This window comes from Anolis sagrei, chromosome 1 (assembly GCF_037176765.1).
Source record: "Anolis sagrei isolate rAnoSag1 chromosome 1, rAnoSag1.mat, whole genome shotgun sequence".
Classification (NCBI taxonomy): domain Eukaryota; kingdom Metazoa; phylum Chordata; class Lepidosauria; order Squamata; family Dactyloidae; genus Anolis; species Anolis sagrei.
Window position 1 is genome coordinate 111,082,253 of NC_090021.1, and position 20,775 is coordinate 111,103,027.

General features: G+C 38.0%; 1 protein-coding gene across 4 annotated transcripts in view; it reads left to right on the forward strand.

The window, feature by feature from the left end:
• The window catches only part of COL12A1 (collagen type XII alpha 1 chain), a 127,980-nt gene that overhangs the window by 61,896 nt on the left and 45,309 nt on the right, over nt 1–20,775 (forward strand). For all 4 annotated transcript variants that reach the window (XM_067467785.1, XM_067467783.1, XM_060752919.2 and 1 more), the window contains exons 23-40: nt 1,011–1,140; nt 1,397–1,542; nt 1,791–1,920; nt 2,698–2,837; nt 3,253–3,382; nt 4,737–4,876; nt 5,897–6,029; nt 6,119–6,145; nt 6,506–6,648; nt 7,830–7,959; nt 9,522–9,661; nt 10,620–10,749; nt 11,621–11,763; nt 14,274–14,403; nt 15,805–15,947; nt 18,375–18,504; nt 19,968–20,087; nt 20,339–20,485. In XM_067467785.1, coding sequence (XP_067323886.1) covers nt 1,011–1,140; nt 1,397–1,542; nt 1,791–1,920; nt 2,698–2,837; nt 3,253–3,382; nt 4,737–4,876; nt 5,897–6,029; nt 6,119–6,145; nt 6,506–6,648; nt 7,830–7,959; nt 9,522–9,661; nt 10,620–10,749; nt 11,621–11,763; nt 14,274–14,403; nt 15,805–15,947; nt 18,375–18,504; nt 19,968–20,087; nt 20,339–20,485 — 2,332 coding nt within the window. The remainder of the gene's footprint in view (nt 1–1,010; nt 1,141–1,396; nt 1,543–1,790; nt 1,921–2,697; nt 2,838–3,252; nt 3,383–4,736; nt 4,877–5,896; nt 6,030–6,118; nt 6,146–6,505; nt 6,649–7,829; nt 7,960–9,521; nt 9,662–10,619; nt 10,750–11,620; nt 11,764–14,273; nt 14,404–15,804; nt 15,948–18,374; nt 18,505–19,967; nt 20,088–20,338; nt 20,486–20,775) is intronic.

Here is a 20,775-nt window from a genome sequence, read left to right on the forward strand (position 1 = left end):
TACACAATTTTTGTGGTGCTGTTTCAATTGGGAAAAGTTATTTAAGATATGCTATGCTTAGTCATTTCCACCATTTCTATGACTTTCTTGGGATGCATTTGATTCTTATTCTAGAACTGCACAATGCCCCCCTCCCCATATTGATGCTTTTTTTCAGAAATAACCGTAAATTAACACACCTGTGCCAAATGAGCACAAGACTCCCATGAAAGTGAAATATCACACACATAGTAACAACAACAACAACAACAACAACAACAACTTTATTCTTATACCTTGCCACCATCTCCCTGAAGGGATTTGGGGAGCTTACATATGGGATAAAGTGTCCACAGACACAAATACAAAACAATCAATCCAAGCAAAAACACAATTTAAATAAAAACATAGTTTAATAACAAAACTCATTGCCAGTAGTACAGTGGGTGTGACTAGGCTATAAAAGGGCCGAGTATGGGATAGTGCAAGCAGCATAGCAAAATAATAATTTGCTATTTCTTTGTACCTGAGAGAACACTTATCTAGGAATATCTAGATACTCTAGCCCAATTCTTCAGTTAATTTTAACTGGAAGCTGAACATCGAATTGCATTGGAGGACCTAGATATGCTTAGAGAAATGTTCTCTCTGTAAACCTCTGGGAAATTGACCACAGAATCATGCAGGAAAAGTTAGAGATTCATAGAAAGGACAAATCTGTGAATAATCAAATCCGCAAAAGCCAAAACTACAAGTGTGGAGGAATTACTATTATAATCATTGTCAGTGCTGAAGTAAAATTCAGTTAGTTTCTATGGGTGGGATGGGTATGGGTGGACCTCATCTTGTTCTTTTCCTTTTAAGCTTTTGAGTCAGTCCAACATAATGATTGCTTCTCATATTTTCTGAATATCTGATTTCTTCTTCATAACGGATTGTAAAACATTTTTAAACTGAGAGACATTGCAGAACTTGTTTCTTTGAACTGCTGCCAGTATATTCTTTTAAGACTTCATTGTATTTTTGTGCAGGTCTTTGTCAGTCGATCAGAGACTACTACTGTTCTAACTGGCCTCAAGCCTGAAACGGAGTATGTTGTGAATGTATTTTCTGTTGTCGAAGGAACCAACAGTGAACCTCTAAAGGGCACCGAAACAACTTGTAAGTGAAAGTTCCAGCTTGATTAAGATACATAACAGTTCATAAAACTACAAGATAATATCAAAAACAAACATCTAACCAAGTTTTACCTAAAATGGGTTGCAGAGAGATGGAGGAGACAGGAGGAAATGTCAAACATATGAATGCCTCTATGGATTTTGTTTTTTTTAAACAAGAGAATAGTTTTTATCTCACGGTGACTAGTGATGCAGCATGTAGATGTGAACACTGAACTGAATATTATTTGTTTTTCCAGTGGCAATCCCTACAGTTAGAAACCTGAATGCTTATGACATTACCTCAACCACAATGCGAGTGCGATGGGAACCTGTCGGTGGAGCTACTGGCTATGTGTTGTTGTATGAACCTGTCAATGCCACAGTGCCAGCCACAGAAAAAGAGGTAACTACTAATTTAAGAGAGAGGAAGGGAGCACTCAATTTAGCTCCATGTACTCAAGCATCAAGGCAGTTTTTTGGCATATTTAATCAAATAAAACACATTAACTGGATAATTATATGAACAATTACATCAGTCAGGAAGTTGTAAAATACACGAGAAGACATGCAAACCTTTTAAAAAACGTAACTGTCCAAGAATTTTGTTTTCCTTTCTAGTTCTTTAATCTTCTTTGCTTTTTCCATCCACAGATGCGTCTAGGAGCATCAGTAAATGACATCCAGCTGGTTGATTTGATTCCCAACACTGAATACACTCTAACAGTTCATGCAAGTTTTGGAGACCTCATTGGTGATCCACTCACTACACAAGAAGTCACATGTATGAATAATATTCTGGTTTTTCATTTTTCTTTCTTGTTGTTTCAGTCACGTTTCAAATGGGTAGTTTATTTTAGCAATATTCAGACAGAGCTCAGACAATGTTTGTTTAGTTTACATGACTAAACAACAAGAACATTCCTTATAAAAATATTTATAATATATTTTTAGTGTCCATTTGTTGTTTGAATCTCGGTCAGTCCCATTCCAAAAATGATCTGAATTCTACCGGCATAGATTCTTTTGTAGTTGTGAAAAGCAAAGCCGCAACTCCTAGCAGACAGAACGTTTCCCTCTTGGAAATTGACATTAGTCTGAAAAAGTGAGCATTGCTTCTCATAGGTCTACTTCCCTACTTCTGAAATTTGGGGAACAGGTTTGGCAATTTCTTTTGCAGTGTTTCACAAATTTGCAAAACCTTGGAAGGCAAGAGTGAGAATAAATAAATGTGGCTCCTCTCCTCCTCCTCTTTCCCCAACTTAGCCCCCAATAAATTCATATTTATTAAAAAAAAACACTGCGAAACAGTGAGTCTGCATAAAGCGATCCGCGAAACAGTGAGGGAACACTGTATATAGCTCTCTCATTAACTTTCCTATTTAATTTCCTTGCTTATATTTCACACACATGCATATGTTCTTGTCATAATTTATTTTAATATATACATAGATGTAAAACTATATGGACCACAATACTCAATGGTATATCAGTGAATTGTAAAGCTATTTTCAGGAGTGCAATTTTAAGAATCTTGCTGATATTTGTGATTATTTGACAGTGCCTCTGAGTGGAGCAAAAAGCTTAAATATCAGAGATATTACTCACAGCAGCATGAGAGTGAATTGGGAACGGGCTCCAGGGAAAGTGCGTAAATACAAACTGAGATACAAAGCAGCTGAAGAAGATGAACTAAAAGAGGTAAGTGAATTTTAGCAAATCTGTGAAGAAAACTTAAGTATTAAAGTTAAAACATCTTAAGATTCCTAGAGGGAACTTCTCTAAGAATCCCTAAGTCTTCCACTTCTAGTGGATGTTGACCATAGAGTCATTCCAGAGGACCAAGCAAAGTGATTTCTCACGTTTAAAACAATGGCATTTTGTGTTGTTTCCCATTTTCACTGGGCCTTGCAGTCCTAAACCTTGTGAAAGTAAAGTGCCAACCATAAGCTCTTTCTTATAGAGATTTCTCCAGTGTTTTTTCCAATTGACATAGCACTGTGAAACCTTTCCTTAGCTGTCTAGCATTGGAAAGATGCTCTCCAACAGAATGGCCCAACAAAGAAAGTGGCATTTTAATAAAGCTAGGCTCTTTGTCTTCTTTGTTTCTATCCAGCTGGAAGTGGATCCATCTCGGACCAGCACAGTTCTTCCTGATTTGTTTTCAAAAACGCTGTACAATATTGAACTTGTTGCTGTGTATGATGAAGGAGACTCTGTGCCAGTAGCTGCACGAGCCACCACTTGTAAGTAAACTATTTTCTTCGTTTTTTAAAAAAAAGATTTTAATAGAAATATACGATTGCAAATGCAAAAATTTGAAACAGTAACAAAGTGGTGTATGTGTGCCATTTTCTCTGTGTGCCATCAAGTTGTTTCCGAATTATGACGGCTTTAAGACATACCTATTATTCGGATTATTCGGTAGAATTTGTTCAGAGGGGGCTTGCCTTTGCCTCCCTCCAAGATTGAGGCCCATTCTACACTGCCATACAGAATCCAGATTATCTGCTTTGAACTGGATTTTATGACAGTGTAGAAATATGCAATCTAGTTCAAAGCAGATAATGTGGATTATCCGCTTTGATAATCTGCCATGGCCGAACAGGAATTTTAACCATAGTCTTAAAAGTTATTGTCCAATGCTCAAACCACTATGCAATACTGGCTGTCATATCAATAGGGCTCTACTATTTCAGTGATTTAATGTTTCAGAAGACAGTTTATCTTCCTGGGTTTCTCCAGAAGAACCACAACTCTTTCTCATTTTCCTCAGTTTTTGTACATTTTTTTTCCAACTGAAAAGGTTAAAATGTATATTCTAAGGCAGTGGTTCTCAACCTGTGAGTCCCCAGGTGTTTTGGCCTACAACTCCCAGAAATCTCAGTCAGTTTACCAGCTGTTAGGATTTATGGGAGTTGAAGACCAAAACATCTGGGGACCCACAGGTTGAGAACCACTGTTCTAAGATTTAATTAAATATACAGGTATTTATGGTCCCACTGTTTTGCCTTTGGCGCTATTCACCACTAGAAGCCCTCTCACAATCCTATAGATTGAATGCAGCTCTCAAGTCCATCCACAATCAACAGCCTTCAGGAAGAGCGCCATAGCATTGCTTTGCATTGCATCCATAACTTCTTAGGCAAAGTTCTAGAAATTGTATAATTTTGGTTAGGCACTAAGCAGTGTTTATGACAATTTCTTGTGAAGGATTCAAAAACAGCTTTAAGATCTTTTATCCACAGTTCCTTCCAGGAGGTACTGGAGAAGTATTAGAAAGAATGACTTGGGCAGGTTCTTGAGACTTTATTTATTGAGCCCTTTGGTCATTAGCCGGCCCCAGGGGGCTGCTTGATCTTGTTAACAATCCAGTGTAGAACTGACGTGAACTGAATGTTCAACTATACTGAAATAATCCATATTGTTTGAGGCATATTGATGACTTAACCCAACAACATGTAAACAGTCCAGTACATTTTCTGTTTGATTTTATCTCAAATCAGAATGTCTTGCATGATATAACTCCTGTGTCTATAATTTTGCATTTCTAGAGATATTTAATTGCACACATTTTCTTATTCCTTTTCTCTTTGACAGTACCTGTACCAGCACCACAAAATCTGAGAACTGATCAAGTCACCAAGACCTCTTTCCGGGGTACTTGGGACCATGGAGCATCTGATGTAGCTCTCTATAGAGTAATGTGGGGGCCATATGGTGGGACTGAAAAACAGGAGGTAGGAATTTTGGGATTCTCTAAAATGAATAATTGAACAGCTTTTACTGAATCAATTATTACTATTACTGTGACCAAAAATCCACATATTGTCTGCCAGTTCCCTGAAGAAAATGCAGAGCCGTTGTTGCAGTTGTACAAAATCCCAGTTGTTATTGACTCCTGGCATTCTATCTTTCACTTTCCTCTGTAATTGAGGACTTGGGGATTGAATTTTGCTTTCTGGGAAAGATAGAAGCTTCTGTGATTTCATGTCTACCCTATAGTGTAGGCTTAGTCAGGGAATCTGACACACTCCCAAGAGACAGTCTAACAAATGCGAGCGGCTTGGGTGACACATAGTTGTGTAATGTTTATACATGCATGCATGGACGCATGGGTGCATACACACCATATTACAATCCATGATAGCTCACAACAATATATTTTTCTTGGCAATAATTAATTTCCTCTAACTGTTGTGAGGATTACAACTAAATTCAGTGGCAGTAGGAAAGGCTAAGATGTGGTGGTGTCAGAAGACATCACACTGTCATTGCTCATAAAAACATCATGGGATTTGGGCATAAGAGTTATGACCTAGTTATACCACTGTCATAACTATAGTTGGCCTTCAGCAGATTTTACTTTTTCAGATTAGATTCAGATGTTCTCTCTAGGAACCTCTGTGTCCTTCAGCTACTTTAATGTAATTATATGGTCAACTTCTGGCCATAGAGTCATCCTGTAGAATCTAGCTTATATATATGTTATATGGTGAATAGAAAGGCAGAAGGCAGTGGGTGTGTTCAGCATGGTTGATGAATTTTCCAAACACACTGGAGCATCTGATTACAAACAATTGTGTCCTGTCATAACACTTGGAAATGTGTATGCCCATGTTAATTACACATGTCTTTCTGTATGTAAAATGTCTCTTCTTTAGGATCTAAAAAAAATCTAAAAATGGGTAATTGTTAAATAGATTGAGACTGTGTATAATATCATCCGTTTCTCCCTTTCCCCCTTATCACTCCTGTAGACTATTCTAAATGGTGATGAAAATACACTCGTTTTTGAAAATCTGACACCAGACACATTGTATGACATCTCAGTTACTGCAATTTATCCTGATGAATCAGAGAGTGATGAACTGATTGGCAGTGAGCGCACATGTAAGCAATTCCGAAATATGAATTGTAATTTTTAAAAAGAAAAGAGCATGAATTTAATGCATGTTTATTTTTGTGTTTCTTCTTTATAGTGCCTATTATACCAATAACAACGCCAGGTAAGAGCCTGAATTCATGAAAAAAATACTTTTTATATCATGTTGTAGTACAAGAATTAGAAGCTATTTTTAGATCAATCCAAGCCATTGTTCAGTCTTCCTAATCTATGTTATAGCATCTTGATTTAATATTCATTTGGGTATTATTTAAATATCATTCTGATCATCTTGTCTCAGTTTGGCAGGTGTATTGCTCTTACAAGTTTTAAGTTTTGAGAGAAAGAGAATTCTGAAATTAATTTTTTCATTAATAAGTACTAGCTTTGGTTTAGATTTCATATGACAGTACAAATAAACTCAATTATAGATTTATTTTTTACAATGCTTAATATAGCTACTGTTGTAATAATCTTGCATTAGTGCCAAAGAGTGGCCCGCGAAACCTTCAGGTATACAATGCAACATCCAATAGCTTGACTGTGAAATGGGATCCTGCCATTGGGCGAGTGCAGCGATATAGGATCACTTATCGACCTACAAGCAGTGATGGTCCCGAACAATCGGTAATTAACTTTGATAAACTTTAATAATTATTATCTACAGGAAAGTGTGTAATTCCAAACAAGTGCATAATTAAAAAATTAAACTAGTCAGATCACGATTATGTTATAAATGGAAATGTATTGGGTTGTTGTAGGAAATATATTTGCTTCTAATGCTACAAGATGACTAACAGCATTCTTTCAAATATAGGAATGTACATCTTTTCATACTTTATTTTTGTATTCAGTAACAAACATAATTATAGGTTTTCTCATGCTGGACAAGATTACAAAATGTGCAAATTTCTTTCATATCAAGCATGGAATAGAGCAGAGCAATGAGTCATAACTTTATTTTGCTGTTTATTGTGCCATAGTTTCTTAGTTTCTCCATGCATAATGCATTCTTGCATGAAAAAAGACAAAAGTACACTCATAAATGATGTTGTATGAACAGTTTGCATCTTTTCCTCTATATGGAAGTACTTTTCGTGTAGGAATTTTGTAATGTTTTTCTTAAGTGCTCTATATTATTTGTTCAGCTGACTACAGTCTAGTGAAGAACAGGTTCATAGGGGACTACAATCATCAATATTTAGCTCAGGGTTTGCTGTGGGCATCAGCATGCTTTGCTGTTGCACTAAAATGTCATTTTGCAAAGGGAAATTGGTCTACTACAGATATGAATTGAAGATTGAAGAGTGGGTCTTCTGTGCTTAGTAAGTGATATGTAGAAGTAAGAAAAACAGCCCACACTGTTTCAAAAATACTTTTGAATCCAACATTTCATTCTCTTCTTCCTAACAAATGAGTAAAGTTAATATAGTATTCAAAAGCACTGAAGAAATACAGAAATACTCCCTTATCCATGGTTTTGATATCTATGGTTTCACTTGCCTGTATTTAAAAAATATTCCTCCCCCCCCCCCAAGTGTTTTTTGGACCTCTTTAGGTCCTTCAGGTGCAATTCTATGGTATGCTAATAGCACATAAGGTTCCTGTGATCCATGCTTTAAGATATCAACAGAAGGTCTTGAAATGTATCCATTGTGGATATGGGGGTCATATTGTAATTGCAGCCTCAGGCAACCTGGCCTAGAACTAGAAAACAGAAGCCTGTATACTTATATTTTTTTCCCCATTTTCTCTTGTGGTTAGTTCCCTGCTCCTTCAATTAACTTTTTCAAATCATTGTATTCTAGACCACAGTAGGAGGGAGGCAAAACAGTGTTGTACTCCAGAAGCTGCAGCCTGATACACCTTATAGTGTTACTGTTTCATCTATATATGCAGACGGTGAAGGAGGACAGATGACAGGCAGAGGCAAAACTAGTAAGTTATACAGCTTTAACTGGTTTTCCCATTTGTGAAACAAAAAGCTATTAAAAAGTGATATAATTTTCCTTACAAATTCAGCAGGTTTTAGATTTCCTTTGTTAAAATCCCCACAGACATTTTGTTCTCTTTTCCCAGTTCCAGATTTAAAAAATATATTAATGATTTTGAAACTTATCTTTTCAAAATGAAAAAAAAAACCCTTTTAAAACGAATAATTATGTGATCATATAAGTTTATCTATCCCTTCCTAATAATTTTGTAAGAGATTGGCACTGGAAGATACATGCCCTGACCTTTCCAGATGTTTGGTTTATTCCATGATAAAAGGACAATTTGTTCTAAGTTGTTGTGAAGCTAAATCTGCATATCTTTCTCCAATGTAGAATTTTAGTTATGTGTCTCTATAACAAAAGAAAAATAATGCTTTATCATAGGGAAATATATGCATTTTTCTCAACAAGTACTTCTATTCCAGTTTGAAACGCTGACAAATATGATTAAGTCTCCTGGCTTCCACTTAATTTTCATATTTTCTTTGGTGACCTCCATTTCCATTATTTTTTTACCCAAAACATTCTCATACTAGAATGCACTATTTCCATTTTGTAAAGATAAAAGTAGCCAACAGTGTATTATCCTAGCAAGGTTATTACTTCTAAATCAATAATAATAGAATCTATTTAATTCATTTTTCAGAAGTCTCTTTGTATTAACCTCTTGAGGTTTGGTGTGTCTGCATTATTGCAGGCATTAAACTAGAATTTTATTTATTGGGTTGTTTGTCTACTTAAAAAAAATGTTGTTGATTAATTTTGTTACAGCTGTCTTTTTGAACAGCTCAAATACTTGGGAATTTCTAAATTGAGTCCAACATGCTTAACATAATTAATTAGAGAGTGAGAGTTGAGTTTTATTAGGACAAATTACTCTCAGGGCCCTTCTACACAGTCCTATATCCCAGAATATCAAGGTAGAAAAGCCCACGATATCTGCTTTGAACTGTGTTATCTAAGTCCACACTGCCATATATCCCAGTTCAAAGCAAATAATGTGTGATTTTATTCAGCTGTGTAGAAGGGGCCTCAGAACTACAATGGCTTCCCATTATTTTTCCCTGCCTTTCTGCTATACATTAAGAGCAGTGGTTTAGCCTTAAAGTTGACCAGTGGGGTAGATGAAGGACATCTACATTCTCCCAGTTGTTAATGAGGACCACCTATCTTGAAGGCATGGGAAAGGGACAGACTATTTTATAGTGAAACTGGCCACACTAGCTTCATAGAGTTGGAGGAGATCCCAAAGGCCATCCATTCCAACTCCCACCATGCAGGAAAATGTAAACAAAGCACCCCAGCAGATGGCTTTCTAGCCTCTGCTTAAAAATCTCCAGAGAAGACTCTAGTACCCTGCAAGGCAGCATATCCTGCAAATGTCTGTAAATCAGGTTATCCCTTGGAATAGTTTCTCAGTCAGTAAGACCAGGTATAGCCAGCTTGGGCTACAGGCCAACATAACAAAGAGATTCTCAGTCTAAGCATGCATTTAATTTATTTCAGAGCCTCTCAACACTGTGAGGAACCTCAGAGTTTATGATCCAACCACCAGCACATTGAATGTACGATGGGATCATGCTGAAGGGAATCCACGTCAGTACAAGGTGTTTTATGCACCAGTGTCGGGAGGCGCAGATGAACTGGTAATTATTTTTTAATCCGGGTATTTTGTGTCTGTTTCTGCTCTTGCTAGTTATATGTTTGGTTTAGGGTGCCACTTAGAGCTGTTCTGTCTCTACAGGAAAAAATACATGGTGTCATTCCTCTTGGGGTTGTTCCATTTGACAGTACAGATTATGGTTATTATTATATTTTTACATATCCTGCTTTATCTCTCCCAAAGGAGACTCAGAGCAACTTAATATAAAAGCATTAGCATACAATTTAAAATATACAAATATGCAAACATTAAAATGGAATTAAACATAAACAGGATTAAAAAAAATCACAGTTAAAATTCATTAAAACATATTCAAAGTTTAAAAAGATTCACACACATAATATCACTCTCCAGACAAGATTGTGGGTAGAGAAACTGACAGACCTGGACGGAAGATTATGGCAGAAGTTGATAATGTCTTTGGAGAACCAAGTTAACAACATGGGGATTCTCCTACAGATTGGGGATTCTCCTAGTGTAGTTATGGAGGTGACACAATTCTGTTTTGTTAGATGTGTCTGATGTGTCCAATATCCTATGCAAATAAATCAGACTGTTTCCTTGCTACGCATATATTGGTCACATTCAGCCTAGACTACATTCATAGAATCATAGAGTTCTAAGAGGACCATGCATACATATTAGAACACTCCCAGCAAATGACCATCCAGTCCCTGTTTAAAAATCTCCAAATGCAGAAGTTCTATCACACTCCAAAGTAGCCTATTCCACTCTTATCATTGGGAAATTCTTCCTAATAGTCAGGTGAAATCACTTTTCTTATCATTCAATACTTCAATGCATTTTCCATGATATTCCTTGTGAAGACAGTCTGGAAGTTAAATCTGGTGCAAAACATGTCTTATATTGTACGTAATACTCTGTTAATGTTGCCTAATAATATTTTTGTATATTCATTCTTTAAACAACAACGACAACAGGCAACTGTCCCAGGGAACACAAACTATGCTGTTCTAAGGAATCTACAGCCAGACACACAATACAAAGTAACAGTGGTTCCTTCTTACCCAGAAGGGGACGGAGGCCGTGTGTCTGATAATGGGAGGACATGTAAGTAAAAAACACCTAGAATTATTTTTCTTCCTTTCTTTAATAAAATATTTGAGATATGGACCACAAATCAGGGTAGAGCGAAGTTAACTTAAGTCCACTGATTTCAAAGGATGTAACCATACTTTGAATTGTCGAAGGCTTTTCATGGCTGGAATCACTGGGTTGTTGTAGGTTTTTTTGGGCTATATGGCCATGTACCAGAGGCATTCTCTCCTGACGTTTCGCCTGCATCTATGGCAAGTATCCTCGGAGGTAGTGAGGTCTGAGACCTCACTACTTCTGAGGATGCTTGCCATAGATGCAGGCGAAACGTCAGGAGAGAATGCCTCTGGAACATGGCCATATAGCCCGAAAAAACGTACAACAACCCTAACCATACTTTATTTTTCATTAAACTTTCATCCCAGGATTATTTAGTTGCTATGTTACATTTTACATGTACTACCTCAGTTAAATATAAAGTTAACAGAGACCCATGAAAGTATGTTCTCTGGTTTTCCTATGTAGAGGAGAGTGGAAACATGGATTTTGATTCTATTCAGGATTAAGGGAACTTTTAAGAACAAACTTAGAGAATCTATCTTGTCTGTAAAAAATTAGTCATAAAACCGAGCCCCAAAAGCTGGGTAGACATAAATACTGTACTTTAACTCTTCTGGCTTTTTTTAAATGTCTGGGCAGGAAAATGGTGATGGCAATGGTACTTTCCACCCTCCACAGAACAATCCTTGACTTATCCACAAGTCATACCAAAATCCATATTTGTGTCCCTAAAACCTACCCTCAACCTATACATAATGTTGACTTCTACACAAGTATATACAGTATTTCTTTAATATAAAATGGCCTTGCATAATTTTTTGTCCAGTGGTAAGAGGAACTCCAAGAAGCATCCAAGTATATAACCCAACTACAAATAGCCTCAACGTCCAATGGGAACCTGCACCAGGGCCAGTACAGCAGTACAGAGTTGTCTATGCTCCATTGGTTGGCTCAAGGCCATCAGAATCTGTAAGTAATTTAAGTTCCTGAGCGTTTACTTATATGAATGCTGAGGGACAGAGCTTTCCATAATTACTTTTGCCTAGGGAAAAGTGTCCTATTTCATTTTACACTTCTGGATGTCATTATATATTTGCTCCAAATGTTTAATCTAATAGTAAATAGCAGTAAAAGAAAATTATAATTGCAAGGCTGAGAATATCTGTTAGAAAGTGATACATTACTAAACAACCCATTGGTTTTCAGCTTTTCAGAGTTCTGGGGGAACGTTTGTCAGCTTATTATGAGATGAAAACCAATCTGGTAACCTGACAGTTCATTCAGACAGCTACTTGGCTCACTGCATGGTGTAATATATAACAAACTTCCCTTATGGGCAGAAGTAATTTCCTCTCAAATGAGTCGGGTATCAAAGCTGCTGTTTCAAATATAAAAACATTTGTACATTTTAAAATGTCCATTATCATTTCACTCTTAAAATGCTATGTATAGATTCTCAGTGTTCAGCATTCACTGGCGAACTTTTGGTTCTTTGGGTGTTGTGACTGACAATTCCCATCAGTCTTACCTGCATGGCCAGTGGTAAGGACTTATGGAAGTGGTATTCTAAAAGTCCCATAAAGGCTTAGTGTTTCTCGTGGTCAAGGTAGAATTTAAGACTGCCTTTCTGTCTTCAAGAAATTCCAGAATTTATGTGTAAATTCTTCACATGATTAAGACAGAATATTAATCTTAAATGGGACCCATCATTTAGTAAATTTCACATGACTGACATAATATTTGGAACTGCTTGAAGTAACAAATGCTCTATGTTTCATGTCTTAGTTGTTGTAGATAGAGAATTGTCTGGTATGTACTTAAAATAAGTATTTAATGTAACACTATCCTTCATATTCCCTGTGTTGGAGGGGGTTACACTCCCCCTGAAGACACAGGTTTGCTGTTTGGGAGTTCTTCTGGACTCATTTCTGAGCCTGGAACTCCAGGTTTCAGCGGTGGCCAGGGGAGCATCTGAACTATTACAACGTGTTCACCAGTTGTGCCTGTGCCTTGGGAAGTGAGATGTGGCCACTATAGTTCACACTCTGGTTATATCCCAAATAGATTACTCCAACATGCTCTGCATGGGGCTGCCTTTGAAGACTAAAATGGTCCAATTGGTGGCAGCCAGATTGCTCACCGGAGCGACATACAGGGAGTATACAACCGTCCTGTTACTTCAACTCCACTGGCTGCCAATCTGCTACTGAGCACAATTCAAAATGTTGGTTTTAGCCTATAAAACACTAAATGGTTCCAGCCCAGCTTACCTGTCCAAACAAATCTCTCCCTATGAATCATCTCAGAGCTTAAGATCATCTGAGGAAGCCCTGCTCATGATCCCACCTCCCTTGCAGGCGCGATTGATGGAGACGAGAGACAGGGCCTTTTCAGTGGTGGCCCCTCAGCTGTGGAACTCCCTCCCTAGGGATATTAGATCAAGCCCCTCCCTCCTGGCCTTCCATAAGGGAGTGAAAACATGGCTTTATGACCAAGCCTTTAGAGAACTTGTTTAATAGATAGACTTGGAACAATGTGCAATGACTATTGGAACAGCCTGGATTACGCATTTAACTCTGAGTGTATTGTTTTCAAATGTTTAAATTGTTTTTAATGTATTTTTTAATTATATTTTAATATTTATTTAAGTGTACACTGAATTGTTGCCTGTGTGTAAAGCCACCTTGAATCCCCTCCAGGGCGAGAAAGATGGTGTAGAAATGTTGTAAATAAATAAATAAATAAAATATTTACCAATGGTGCACAATTGTTATCAAAACAATATTCCCCCACCTCAAGCCCTAGTACACCACCATAAGAGAATGGGAAAACAAGCAATGAATACAACCAGATGTTCAACATTTACACTTTCTTGGAGAGGCTATTCCATGGTTTAGGGTGCCAGAACTGAGAAGGCACAGAGCAAATCACTTTTAGGAAATCTTAGACATTATCAGTGTTCTTATTGTTGCTGCTAGACATTTTACATATTCTAGGCCTGAATTTCTTCAGGAGACTTACTTTCAGAGTTGGCACAAAGTCATGGCTGGTGCTTTAAGTCAGTAGATAGGTCTGCAAGCCACTTGTCACTGCTTTTCTATTCTATTCTCATGCAAAGGCATTGTGCATAATTAAATGGCAAATAGCTCATATCATTGCCTGGCGCTGCTGCCACCTAAAACCCATTGAAGCAGAGGATGCAGTTGCTAGGTGGGAGAGCACTAGGGAGCATATTGTTGGCTGATGATTTGGCTTTTCAAGCATGGTCCAGGTTTATCTAGAAAAGAGTAAAGGCAAGGAAATAATAATCAAAGCCTTCTTTTCTTTAGAAACAAGGAGCAAAAATTATTTAGTACAAGGGAATTTGGCTGAAAAAGCTAGAGTGTTTTTCAAGACTTCAGGAAACCATTTTATTACATTTTCAAGATTATTTGTTTTCATTGCCAGTTTCAGCTTTAGTATTATTTTTTTCTTCCTAGGTTGTAGTACCAGCCAACACGCGTAATGTTTTACTTGAGCGCCTAGTGCCTGATACTCCCTATTCAGTTAACGTTGTTGCATTATATGCTGATGGAGAAGGAGATCCAAGTCCTGGACAGGGAAAGACATGTAAGCAAGCAAACAAACATACTTGTGTTTTATACTGAACGTCATTTGTGTATTGTGAATGATTCCATTTTATGTTTGGCAGTCTTCTTTGGTCTCCACTTTGTGAGCATCAGAACCCATCTGCGGATCACTGTCTGCTGTTGTCTTTCCCAGGCATTCAAGGGGATCAGACAAACCAACTTTCAGGGGTAGGAGCTATGTTAGTCCTTCCGGTGGGGAGTGGGGGTGGAGTGCTGCATCTCCTTGCTGCAATTCCCTCCCCATTAATTCCCACAGCTCAACTACCCCTGAGCATTTTTTTGTGTTTTGGACCCTCTGACCCCTCTTTCCAACAGTTAGAATAACTTCTAAAATTTAATGCTTAAAATGGCCCAGAGCCAAAATGTGGTAAAATTGGCCACCACACTGCCTAGGAGTGTTTGGAGGCATTGTCGAACACACTTGGATAAACCTGAGAACCACTAAATGGTCCTATAAAGCTGCATATGGTCCATAAGCTGCACTTCCCCCACCAATGTGTAGAATGAATGCAAGTAAGAGAAAAATTCTGCTCCTCAACAGCATGGAGAGGGCTTGCTATTAATAACTTTCCCTGTACTTATTGTTGATCTTCAAGCCCCTGTGAAGGACATATGCATCAAAAATATTTAGATGTGTGGTAAAAGCAACCTCATAATGACAGCTAAACTGGTTCGGCCAAATTCATTATGGCTCCAGCCTCTATTTAATGCTGAAGCTCTTTAGGGATATAATTCGAGCCAAGACTTCTGCTGCGGAGAGATTTTTTTTGGCTTATTATTTCTGTCTCTGTTTCTTATGGAATACATTGAAGTGTTTTGAATTTATTGCTGAAAGAAGAGCAAACAATTTTAAAAATGATTTTGTTCATTGCGTTTTTTGTTAATGTCTCAGTCCTATTACAGTGAACGTGTAAAGGTACAGAAGCATATATTGATTATGTCATTCACCTCAAGCTGTGTGTGTCTGAAAATTGGACATTTGTGATTGTTGTGATTGTTGGTATTAACACATGCAAGATGACCTTTGACCTTATTTTCATACAAAATTATCACAGGATGAGCTGGAATTAAAATAATTGTAGAATGAAGACATGTAAATGGAAAAAAAATTGTTCAGTATCTATGTGAATTTGATCCAGACTTTATTGAACTTAAAATAGACTCTTTGTTTGGCACTACTAGCTTAAGTACTACTGAGTTCAATAAATCTGTTTTTAGTATGATGGAATTTTCCAACTTTATGTATGTATTTCTTGACAGGAGTACATTTTGACTGCTATTGATGATTAATTGCAAAAAAAAATTCACAATATGGGAAAGATACTCTGTATTTTGTGGATTGAATTACATTTTATTTTGTGCCCTTAATTTATTCCTTTAGTGCCTCGCAGTGGACCCAGGAACATAAGAGTTTTTGATCCTACTACAAATAGTCTTTCTGTTCAGTGGGACCATGCTGATGGACCAGTGCAGCAATACAGAATCATATATTCCCCCACTGTTGGCGACCCTATAGATGAATATGTAAGTGTTCAAATGATGTGTTAGAAATATCTCACAGTTTAATTGTTTCAGTTACACACTTTCCATTTTATTGGGATTGCTGCATTATCATCTGATTTAACTGCTCTATGGGGGAAGTATGGTTGCTTTTAACATGCCTTACATCTAGTCAACATGATCAGTAGTTGGGAATATGCGAGCTGTAGTCTATCAGTGTCAGAGAGGCCAAAGATCCTCCATTCCTGTTGTAGTAGTTGGTGTAATGAAAGATAGCTCCTTATATGTTTCCATTTGCATATTTAGAATACTAATATATGCAATTATCCAATAGACGTTAGGATGATAGCTTTTTGAAAGCAACATTTTCTTTGTGCTTTGGTCAAAATAGTCTCCTACACATCCTGCCACATCCTACTACAGGCTTTCCAAGCTTTAATAATGCTTTATAAGAAAGAAGCAAAACTAGCCCCCAGGCCTACAAGTATTGGTTTGAATCTAGGTTTCATCATGTTAACAAAGACTCTCTGAAATAAGTGGGTCTTCGTTGCCTTGCGTCATAGAGTTTAGCATGTTGAATTTTTACTTAGTATGTTGTGTAGATATTTATTGCATGCTACCTATTGTGATGTAGCCCTTTGAAAAGAAAGATAATTTCTGTAAGGTTTACCTTCCCAGTAATAAATGCTCTGACAGAGAAATCTTGCCATTTTAAGAACACTTTCTTTTTCTCCCAACTCAAACTATTCTTCTTTATGTCATGTGCCCTCTCCTGTCACGCAAAGCATCAAATTGGTTTCTGATTTATTAGATAAATGAACACACATCTTCCTTAGTGGGCAGGATGGTTCTGTCTTTCCTAGTGGAATTTTTCTATTTTATAAAACAAGTAAAAGATAAAAGACCTCACCTCTGAGGATGCTTGCCATAGATGCAGGCGAAACGTCAGGAGAAATGCCTCTAGAACATGGCCATATAGCCCGAAAAAACCCACAAGAACGAAGTAAAAGATAACTTTATTGTGAGAGATAGTTGTCTACTTGAAGTTTTCTGGTCCCAGTCCAACAGAGTTAGGTGTGCTTAAACTTATCTGACATGCTTAAGTCTTGTGAAATCAGTGAGTATGGTGTTCCCTTGCTATTTCACAGTTCACTTATTGCACACTCACTGTTTCATGGAGAGCAGCAATGGAACACTGTATAGCTGCTCCCTGTTCCTTCCTCGCCAGCCTGGGCACCCAGCCTGGCGAGGAAGGGACCACCGAGATGGGGAGCAGCAGAGGCGGTGAGGAGGAGGCCGCCTCCAAAGACGGTCTCGGCAGCGGCGTCCTCCTCCTCATCCCTCCGCTGCTGCCCACTCCTTCCTCTCCAGGCTGGGTTCCAGGCTTGGGCACCCAGTCTGGCGAGGAAGGGGGCTCCAAGGTGGGGAGGTGGCGAGGAGGAGGCCACCGCAAAATAAGGACATTCCACTCACTGGAGTGGTCAGAGTGTCCCTACTTCGCAGATTTTCACTTATCGCAGATGGTCCTGGAACGGAACACCCGCAATAAGTGAGGGAACATTGTATGCCCAATGTCATAATCTGCTTGAGCACAGCTAAATATAATCTACATTTATTTCACTAATCTGAACTGGATTTACAATATTGTCTCTGTGTGTATTGCATGTCTGTCTATATTTTTCTATGTATCTATCTATATAATCTACAGTTATATTTTTCTATGGATCAATTTTGTCTAGTGAAAGAGTTGGGCAGTGCAGTGTTCTATTATGTCTTATGGCCTTTGGACTGATTAATAAAACAATGAGTGGAATTAGAGGATTTTGGCTCTCCTTTTTAAAAAGAGCCCTGTCAGAGATTTTTAACAGTATGGAACTTAGTTTCCATGTCCTGATTTGGCAACATTCTGTCAGAGTGCAGAGCACAGCTAAATTATTTTTCCTTAAGGACAGTGAGGATATGACTTCTGACTTCTGTAGAAATGTTGCTCAGTCTTAAATGCACTACATAATTGTCCATGATTGTTATTTATTTCTGAATGACAATCTGTCCGGCTGCCTCTTGGCACTGTAAAATAAAAATATTGTGCTCAGAATGGTACTTACATGGCCTGATAGGGTTGTCTCCATTTTTAATAGGGATTTTACGCATGCTAGCAAAAATACATTTATGGGGAAATCTCTCCAGAACGTTGAAGACATAAAAATAAATATGAACTATTCAAATGACATTTTAATCATCACATTTATATAATATTACTTGCAAAAGTCTTGTAAAGCTCAACATTACTGCAAGTATATTTAATTTCTTTCATTGTTGGCTCACTTTAATTTTTACGAAAGATCTAATCCTGTTGGACATGACATGACTTGTTAGAATGAATCCACAAAAAGAAAAATCATCTGAACAGTTTTTAAAACAGCAATATTTATGTGATTCTGTTTATTCTAGACAACAGTACCTGGGAGAAGAAACAATGTACTGCTACAGCCTTTGCAGTCAGACACACCCTATAAAATTACAGTTGTGGCAGTGTATGAAGATGGCGATGGTGGACAAATTGTTGGAAATGGAAAAACAGGTACATCTAATTTGTTTTCAGTGATATGAAATTTAGTTGAAAATGAAGGACCCATACCTTGAGAACTTGGTATGTTTGCTTAAAGCAGACAACTGACAAGGTTGGTCTTCTGGAGAACCTTGGAGTTTTGCAGCCTCATTGCCCTCCTTAGAAATTTGAAAACGTTTTGCCCCCTTTCCTCTCATAAAGCCCACTGATTCTGTCATGTTTTGGGCTTTTTGGGAGGACTTAAAGCCTAGGAGAGGTTGCTATTTAAACACAGCATGTGGTAGTGAAATTATATCTCATATCTTTGAGTAGATAGAGAGTTGTTACCACCACCACCACCAGATCTTTTAAAAAAGTGAGGAGAAACATGTGGACCATGTTTTGTCTATGACCTTAGAGTAAAGATGATCTGGGTAAAAACAGATTGTACCAAGTTTCAAGTATTTGATAATATATTTAAGAAGAAGCTAAAATTTGTTTTGACCTAAGGGAAGTGGCTGATAAAATCCAGAAACTATGAGGCATGTTTAAAGTCCTACTGAACTTTCCCATTGAAGAAGCATAGCAACTTCACTCCTGTACCCCATAAGTTGCAAGGGAGCTCAGAGAGCCATATGAGACTGCAGGAGGTCTCCTACTTTGGGCTTAGTGGAACCTGTATTTTAATTTTTTTCTTGATGTGGACAAAGCAAGGGAATTTCTGTTGTGTCTTGGGCAGACCAATACTCTGGGTATGGGCAACTCAGGGAGTCCCCTCAGATACTGCAGAAGCAAGAGGGAGTTCCCACTGCGTGGTGATGCTGAACCCTTCCTGTTCTCCCCAACTCTCCATGTCACAGAGGTCTCTGTTGTATGCACTAAGTTGGCTGGAGTGATGGTGTGCTGGGGAGTGGGTAGAGGAGGAATCCTTCACAAATTGCCCAGTCACCCAACCTGTATCACAGCCCACATTGGTGGACAAATAGTACTCATATCATGGCCAGAAACCACTTTGATACAAAGTAGGGAACTCCTATCCCATGTCCCTGGGCTACTTGAGCTTGGAAAATATGAGATGGCAGTGGGTACAGTTGCAAACCAACTGTTCCCGTTGGCCTAAAGTTGGGGGATAGTCTGTGCCAGAATTTGGACATTAAATAACATAGGGCAAAGTGGCCTTGCCCCACATTACCCTCAATCAGCTCAGTGTGGCATTTGGATGCCATGTGACTTATCCCAGCCAGTTTGCCAGCTGTTAGGATTTCTGGGAGTTGAAGGCCAAAACATCTGGGGACCCACAGGTTGAGAACCACTGCTCTACACCAACATAAGTGTAGATATGACCTTAGTGGCTAAGGGTTTCCCAGTAGTCCTCCTGGAAGCCAATCCAGAAAACATTGGAGAGAGATACAAACATTTCTGCTCTTTTTTATTCATTTTTATTCATTTATATTCTTGATAATGTTTTGTTTGCTTGCTTGCTTGTTTGTTTTTAGTTGGGCTGCTTGCTCCTCGGAATATACACATTTCAGATGAATGGTATACCAGATTCAGAGTTTCCTGGGATCCTGCACCATCTCCTGTTCTTGGGTATAAAATTGTGTATAAACCAGTAGGTAAGGATGGATATTATGTATTTAAGGCATGTTTGTGCTGTTCAGTTCAATGAGTTTCAAATGTTAGTTCTTTAATGCATTATGTAAACATTTATATGTATAAAAAAGTGATTTTTGAGAGAATCCTCTAAGAAGTTGCTGTTATACTAAGAATAGGAAGTTCTGAGCTAAGTGACCCAATGGCCTACTTAGTTTAAAACATTTCTTACAGAGTCTTACAAATTAAAATTCCTTATTCTGTTCCTTTTAAGGTTCCGATGAGCCCATGGAGGTATTTGTTGGAGAAGTGACTGCTTATACATTGCACAACCTATCTCCCAGTACTTCCTATGATGTAAATGTTTATGCTCAATATGATGCTGGACTCAGTGCACCCCTGGTTGACCGAGGCACTACATGTAAGTCAAAGCATTCCCACTCCTCTCCCATCTACATAGGAACCCTGGGTCTACAAAGTGCAGGGGAAAATAACCTCTTCCAAGAAAGAAGTCTATTCTGCTATAAAATAATATGGGGGGCAAGCAGTGTTGGGCAAGTTTCCTAGTGTTTTGGACTTGCGGAGAAATCATTGTCCACAGATTGCTTGACTATAACAAAGCTTGTATGTACAAAGCTAGCTACATTTTGGATGAAGAGTTTTTAAAATGAGCTTAGTTATGGTTATGAGGTAAAAAGTGTGGAGAAATAT